The sequence below is a fragment of the Branchiostoma belcheri genome, unplaced genomic scaffold (assembly GCF_001625305.1).
Source record: "Branchiostoma belcheri isolate BF01 breed outbred unplaced genomic scaffold, Haploidv18h27 scaffold2, whole genome shotgun sequence".
Taxonomy (NCBI): domain Eukaryota; kingdom Metazoa; phylum Chordata; class Leptocardii; order Amphioxiformes; family Branchiostomatidae; genus Branchiostoma; species Branchiostoma belcheri.
In genome coordinates, this window is record NW_017803490.1 from 2,745,611 (window position 1) to 2,753,505 (window position 7,895).

General features: G+C 39.1%; 1 protein-coding gene across 2 annotated transcripts in view; it reads right to left on the bottom strand.

Annotated features, from left to right (window-relative positions):
• The window catches only part of LOC109468967 (WD repeat-containing protein 76-like), a 14,478-nt gene extending 7,265 nt beyond the window's left edge, over positions 1 to 7,213 (bottom strand). Inside the window, exons 1-7 of one of the 2 annotated variants that reach the window (XM_019767343.1) lie at positions 7,063 to 7,213; positions 5,561 to 5,647; positions 4,597 to 4,860; positions 4,065 to 4,214; positions 1,040 to 1,206; positions 614 to 734; positions 345 to 443 (exon numbers count right to left, since the gene is read on the bottom strand). In XM_019767343.1, coding sequence (XP_019622902.1) covers positions 345 to 443; positions 614 to 734; positions 1,040 to 1,206; positions 4,065 to 4,214; positions 4,597 to 4,860; positions 5,561 to 5,647; positions 7,063 to 7,134 — 960 coding nt within the window. In that variant the 5' untranslated portion in view covers positions 7,135 to 7,213. The remainder of the gene's footprint in view (positions 1 to 344; positions 444 to 613; positions 735 to 1,039; positions 1,207 to 4,064; positions 4,215 to 4,596; positions 4,861 to 5,560; positions 5,648 to 7,062) is intronic. The other variant, XM_019767344.1, reaches the window with a different exon arrangement.
• Between the last annotated feature and the right edge of the window lie 682 nt (positions 7,214 to 7,895).

Consider the following 7,895-nt stretch of genomic DNA (forward strand, 5'->3'; position numbering starts at 1 on the left):
ACATACCGAACAGCCCTTACCTAATATGTACACACCCAAAAAAGGGCTTAGACGAGTAGGACCAATCAGCGCGCTCGTTCAAAATCTGAACGAATATTTAGACTCCAGACGCTACATATGTGTTCAAGTCCAGACCCAGTTATAGAGTTTGCGAATATACTACTGGGGATGGTACCCAGGCTATGTTGGTGCATAGTGACAAGAGTAAATTTCAGAAGGAAACCATTTTCATACACAGTCAAACCTTAAGTGAGCGAGCTTCTAAAACCTACTTCTATCCCCCAAAGGAACACCTTTATCAAATTTTCTTGTACTGGATTGTAAAGAAAATTTTCTGGGCTTACCCCAAAAGGTGTTCCTTTGTGTTTGCCAGTCAAGCCTCGTCTGACACCAATGTGCCTTTGTACAAAGAAGTGCTTATAGGTTGGACCACTTCTTTCCACCTAAAGGACAAAACCATTCAGAGTTTTCTACCCGAAGAATTGACTTTTCTTCCAATATAAACCAGGCAACTTCTCGAAATAACTATAAAATCTAAGCTAAGTTGCTGAAAAAAAATCACTCACTCAGTACTCAGTGAAAAACAAAAAAACTGAAGAAGAAAAAAACCTACATGCGAGTTCTGGTACAGAGGTAGAGGCTCTGGTCTGGGTGGGAGGTCAACGCCCTCTGGGTTCTTGTTCTGTAGTCGCAACGAGCGTGGTCGTGGCGGCAGGGGCAACCTTGACTCATACCTGAAAAATTCACAGCGTACACAGTCAAAAATACAGTAAAACTAGAAAGGTAACATTTGCAAAGCAAATGCATAATGTTTACATTCACATATAATCTGCTCAGTTAATTCTTACTCAAAGACATTCATGTATATGGTCAGACAGGAGTATAAATCCCTCCTACTATAAAATTGCAACATGATGTAACCCAACACTAGTTACTATGGTGACAGACAGTCTGGTTCAGGTCATTGACCTTTTTGGTTTGAAGAAGAAGAAGAAGAAGAAGAAGAGGAAACAGATGTGTAAGTAGGAACAAAACTTACTGCTTTTTCACCTTCAGACCCCTCGGTTGTGCAGACTTCTTGGCAGAGGTAGAGACTTCGCTAAGGTCGTTCTTGGCTGACGCAAGGTCGATGCTTTCGAAGAACGCTGCATTTTCCTTGATGTTTTGCAGACGTTTTTTCTCGTACTCAGACATGTAGTGCCCAGCCTAGTAACCAAGAAAATGTTCCTATCAGCCTGCCAAGGTAGCCGTTAGGGCACCAAATTTGTAGAGACTATGTAGTCAGGCAGCAAGGAGAAGGTTAAGACAGGGCTCGAAATACCCGGTGGCGCACTGGCGCGGCGCCACCTGATTTTGCTTGGCGCCACTTATTCCTAAACTCAGGTGGCGCAGCGCGCCACCTATAATTTGCGTGGATCGAGCCGCTAATCGCATGGATCGGGCCCCATTGTCGGCACAATCTTGTGAATTGTCGATGAATTGTCGATCTCGCCATGACGCCACAAAGAAAACGTTCTCATTGGTAGAAAATCAGACACCTCGCTGGCGTTTCACAACACAATTTTCATGTAAACAACTCCGACTGTCCTTGTTTACATGCAAAGCGCGCCGATACAAAATCCTGCCGGCCGCCCGACCGACCGCATGCGACGCTAAGTTTTCGGCGGCTCGGCGGAAAAATAATCCATCCCCAGAAGAAATTTTACGCATGAAAATAACAACTACAAGTTGTTTTCGTCGTTATATGAGTTTCTGAGGCCGTAAAATGTTAAAACGGTTGAAATTTGTCGGAAAAAACAGCTCGAAAGACAGAATGAAAATGGCCGACGCTGCTTCCAACAATGTGGTCAAAGGTGAAGATAGCATCCAAGCGTCCAAGATACATGTACTAGTATTACACGCATAGAAAAAAAATTTTTACGGTCAACGACAGAAATAAAAATTCACTCGTATTTTTAAAAGGTTAATTTGTAAACATTACCGTGAAATTTTCCGAATTTATTGGTTTCTAGTGTCAGAATATAATGTTGTTTCTATGAATGTGCGGTTGGATGCTGTGGGGGCTTTTACAATTGGGAGAATCAGATATTAAGAGCATGCTTTCTTTCTTTCTTACTTCCTTTATTGAGTGTCTCTAAAATTTTTTTAGTATGAGTTTATAGACATAATCACATTGTTATTTGTTCAGCTGTGTCAATACGTGATTTTGTTTGGGAAATATGATTGGGTTAAAAAGTTTGGTATATATTAATTATGTCCGTAACACCTTAGGAATACTTGCTCCAAGTTCCAGGTAATAAGTACATGTACAATTTGTATCATGTATTTTTCACTTGTTGAACTTGTGGAAGCACCGTTGGCCCCCGGTTAGGGGTCATCCGGGGAACCTATGCCCAATTTTTTTTTTAATCAAGGGAGCTAATACCATTTTTTATTAGATTTTGAAGATTTGTCCGGGGGGGTATGTTTATTCCGGGGGGTATGTTTATTTGGCAGATGAGAGTAACATTATCCTTGTGCAAACGAAGAACATGGCGCACGTAACACCACCCGCATAAGTGTGCCGCCATGTAGAGGCGTGGCATTCCCACGGCGGCAGCCCTGTGATGAAGTGATGTAAAGGTGGCATTCTTTATTAAAACATTGTTGTTTGAGAGCTTTTGTGTTCTTTACATTACTTTATTTTATAACATAAAACTTAAGTAGTTAACTAGAAGAAAACGTAATAGATATAAGTAGCAGATTTGAAGAAAATGATAACTTGGAAGTGTTGCCACTTGAATACTGATGGCGCCACCTGGCTTTTGACTCAGGTGGCAACATGCGCCACCTGGCTGAAAAAAGTATTTCGAGCCCTGGGTTAAGATAAATCTGATATGGTGATTTTAACAAGTTAATTAGCAATTGAAAATTAGGGACACTTTTACAACCTCTTACTTAGAAATTTAATATATGTAAACTCCTATACAAATACTTAATCACAAGTTAGCTAGATGTATAACTTAAAAAAATTGTTGACCAAACTTGTTAAGGTACAGGAACTAATCTAGATATCTAAACCTTGAAGATTTTTAAGCTTAAGTACATGCTGATTTGTGCCAAAGCAAAAAGGCCGGGACAAGTGCAATATTGAGGTGGGTACAACATTGCCACCTATCACGACCTTCTTGTCATGACAAATTTCTCAGTGCAGTCGCCCCTCAGCAATACCTCTGGAGCCGCATAGGGGCAACTAGATGATGGTTGACTCAAGGAATGAATCCACTGTCAGGGCTCGAAATACTGGGTGCATGTGCACCTTTGTGCACCCAAAATTGGAGCTGTGCACCCAATTTTTTTCTGTGGGTGCACTAATGCACCCAAATATTTTTGCATTTTGTAAGTGTCAGAAAATCTTTGTTGTAGTACTTGTTGTTGATTTTGAAGTTAGCTCCCATTTCAGATTTAATCTCAGAAGAGGAGCAGTAAGATCTGTAATTAGGTTTTGTTTTACATGGTGCACCCTAAAAATTTTTCTGTGCACCTAATATTTTAGGTTGGGTGCACCAGTGCACCTATTCCCAAAAATGAATTTCGAGCCCTGACTGTACTTTATCGAGCTCTGTTGTTGAACAGTTACCGAAATGTTGTCCCAAAAAAAACCCGTCCTGAATAGCTAAGACCCCAGTGAACAATGATGAAAGTTGTTAAGAGGCAGTACAGGGTAGTCAGTAGATTTTTGCCCAATCAGAAAGGCCGGGACAAGTGCAATACTGACATGACATCCAGCATTGCCACCAATCCTGGCCTGTCTGACAAGGCCATGTTTTATAAAGTGTGTAGCTTCATCTCATTGGAGGATTTTTGGAGTTTGTTGTACTACTCGAGCCTCTAATTATATTGACAATAATCCAAATTATTTTTATTGGCTTGAATAAAACTGTATCAATCTTTCTAGTTCTACACATTGTTAGCAAGCAGAGTGGGGAGCTGCTTTTTTCAAGTTTAAATCAATCAATCAACCAATCGATCAAAATGGTTAATTGCTAAGTTTAAAGTTACCCAAGTACAAAAAACACACTTACTGCAGAGTTTGGGACGTCATCATCCTCTGAATCACTGTCCAGGTTCGCTCCGATAATTTCAACATCCTTCCCAGAGTCCTTTGCAGCTGCTTTTGCTTTCCCAGCAGTCTTCTTAGGCTTGGCAACTTTCTTGGGCTTAGTAGCCTTCTTCTGATTTTGAATCAGAACAGAAACAGTACAGCACATGTTAAGGGTACATATAATAGCCTTCTTATATGTTTCAATTCAAATGTTTCGAACTAAAACAGTTATTTCAAGCTGTTGCTAGCAAGCCCTTTTCCATGATTTTTGCAAAAGAATTTTTAAAAACATTTTAGTAGTTTAGTTACTTTTACAGGGAAAATACTTCAAAGATCAAAGATGATTGGTTTCAAAGAGCTTCTTGGCATAAAGATTTTAAGCAAAATTTATTGTGCGAAATTACACACACACACATACATACATACCTACATACACACACACACACACACACACACACACAAGCTCTGCCAAATATACAATAGTCTTGGCAAAGGTACAAATCTATACATACTCTTTTGACTGGACCTGTAGCTCTCCATTCTTCCCCACTACTACTACTAGACTCCTCACTGCTCAACTTCTTCTCATCTTTGGACATTTCCTCCTCACTGGACCACTCCTCTTCACTCGAGAACTCATCTTCTTCTTCTTCTTCCTCATCACTAGAGATGATTTTTCTACTCTTGGAGAAAAGGACTTTCTGGGCATCCCTGGGGGGCTTCTTGCTAGCTGGTGTTTCTTTGCGTTTGGATGCTCTCACAGCTCTTTGCTTCAGCTGGACAAATAGAAGACAAACAGATGCCCAGCTGAGCTACTTTTCTTTAGAAACCACTGTAGATTCAATTATTTTGCGGGACTTAAAATTCTTGACACAATTAAAGTCAAGACAATTCATGGGTTCCTTTGACATCACTGTTGAAGTAACCAAAGAACAAAGAATAAAAATGCTGTGGAAATTTCAATATTTACAGTAGTGCAAATCTCTGAGATAATACACAGACGAATGCAAATACACAATAGAGGTCTGTTTGGCAAGAAAACATAAAAGGGTTTTTGTTCTTACAATCCTTTTGGTATCTAACAAATACACAGACTTATAAGTTATTAGATATTGTTCTAACTCTAAAACTGTAAATATATTGAAGTGTGCTTTCACATATACTTTCGAGATGTCAAATGCTCCCACATTGGTGCTGGAATATGTAAATCAACTTCATTCATTGGTACTAATTCAACCTTCTTTGTCCCTCCCAAAGAAAAATTTGCATGTTATGAAACCTATCTGCATTGTCTTCTATTGGTGTGCAGTCACACATTAAAGTATGGCAACTTTCATGAGTAAAAACAGCCTTCAGTTAGAATCATCAACTTTAACAAAAGTGCTCGATATATCGAAGTAAATTCTAAGTGCTAACAATCGAAAAGTTAAACTATATAGGAAAATGAAGCATTGAAAAAACACACAAATACAGTACCTTAGAGAGGGGAACAGAGTCACTGCTTGCAGTAGAATACTTGGAAGGACTCTTGTCACTCAAGTTGTCAACAATGACTACTTCAACCTGTAGTAATAGAAGAAAATCTGTTCTGAAAACCTTCTCATTGATTCAAACAATGACCTGCAAAATAAGTGCAGTAGTTTCTGATCAAAATTGATGATTTTGTGGGCAAAAACAACAGTGTGTATTTGTTTTTGTCAAATTTCCTGACTTTTGTCAACACCACATCAGAATCATTTGCTTTTAGATGTCCACTCTTTTAAATTAGAGTACTTTGCAAACAAAGACTTGTGAGAATAGCATACAAACTTTGTGCTTGAATACATAAACATGAATACATTTCTTGAGAAAAATACGTTGCAAAAAAATTGTGCCTTTTCAAAGCGAAGAATTACTACACATCGAGTCCTGTTTACATGCCATTAGATTATTAATTAATATGAAAAATTCCAGTACATAAAGTAAATATGCCCAAGCCCTCCTCCCTACCCTTGCACTGTTTCAAAAGATGATTAACATATTCATAACCCAGATCCAGAACTATGCTCGAATATTCATGATCTTTAGAGATCAAAGACTCAGTTTCCTACCAATTTTTACTCTTTCAAATAATTTATGTCCACAACTTAACCAAAATGCTGGCTGACGGACAAAGAAAGAGACGTAAACAAAAGGCTTACGTCAAAGATCAACAAAAGACTGTGCCGCTTGAAATTCTATCCCTTTTGCAACTCCCTTTTGGAAAGAGTGGCCAAACTACAAACGACTTCTAGCGGTTGAAACTCATCACAACAAGCCACGAAAATTATTATGCTCCCGTCCGCTACTCTTTAAACTAAAAACACAGCCAAGCTTCTTTCAGGATAATTACTCAGAAGATTGTAAATTAATTCTTTCACGAGGTGACAGAAATTTTGGGGCACGGCGTGCATGGATGCAAATCTCGGCTTTTCTCTAAATTTCTTCGCCGGCAAAAATTCCACTAATTCTGGGACCCAGCCTTCAAAAATCGTCACGGAATCAAACTCCTACATTACCTGGTTCTTTCTTGAACATTTCCACGCCAGTGGAGGCCGGCCATGAAGCAAAATTTGCGAAAATATGCAACAAGTTCTGGAGAACTTTTTGTCCCAAACGAGGATAGGTCGCCATCTTGAGATTAGTGAAGTGAAAGGGGGATACCACTACACCGTATAAAAGGATCGAAAAAATAACTCCAGCGTATATCTATCTTCTAGACAAACACTTTTCAACGAAATAATCATAATTCTCTTAATGAAAATATTTTTTGGTATCTACAAGGTTATTCTGATCAGTTATGAAACATTATGAAAATTATCATCATACTCCAATCCCCTATCAGACCCCTGTAGTGAACTTGTATGACCTCTCAAATTTCAGGGGCGCCAGTGAGGGGGAACAGGCTGCATCGCCCGATTTCGCGCCAAATGCGTCCGAATTCTCCTAAAATCACTCACCTTTGGCTGCTTGGATGATCTAGGAGGCTTCCTGTCGTTGCTAGAGAGTGATCGTTTGCTTCTGATCGGCATTTTGTCCGATAATACGCGAGATTTTCTAGGTGAAATGGTCCCAAACACACGCCTCGCTTTCCCGCCAACTACTTTATATAACTTTGGAGGGCCCAGGAACGTGAATATTCAAAGGCTCCCACTGTTATACAACTCACATGTATTGTATTCAGATTCCCGGGAAAGGTCACTCGGAAATGGAATAATTCATTTTGTTCATAGGGCATACTGCAACGATATTGTTATAAAAGTATATTTTATCATTCGATTTAGTATGAAAGTCGTCAATTCAAGTATATTTTATTATTTAAATTAATAGTTACATACATTGGATGAAGATATTTTTGCTATGCTCTGAGATTGAAATAAAATGATAAAATTGCTTACAGTGTGTACCCTCCCAAATATGGCACTCATTATGACTGGGCTTGGGCCACAGCAAGTAATTTTTATGGATGACATCAACCCGCGTATTAATTTTCGCCTGATTTGTTTGGGGAAAAAAGAAATTTTGCTTCCCTCTGACAGTGGTCAACATGCCGAAAGTGGGCAAATATGTCGGTTGCCATGCCGGAATGTGGATGACAGATAAATGATATATCATAAATATGAAAAGAAGAGACGGTCTGAGAGAGGATGCCATCCAAAAAATGTATTTGTCGTGGCCTTTATAGTTATAGTAATAAAGTTGTCTGGAATCTCTGCTAGCCAAATAAAGCTTACTTGTAGAAATCTAGAAATATTGGCAGACACTATAAAGTCAGTCTTTATCTAGGTGACAC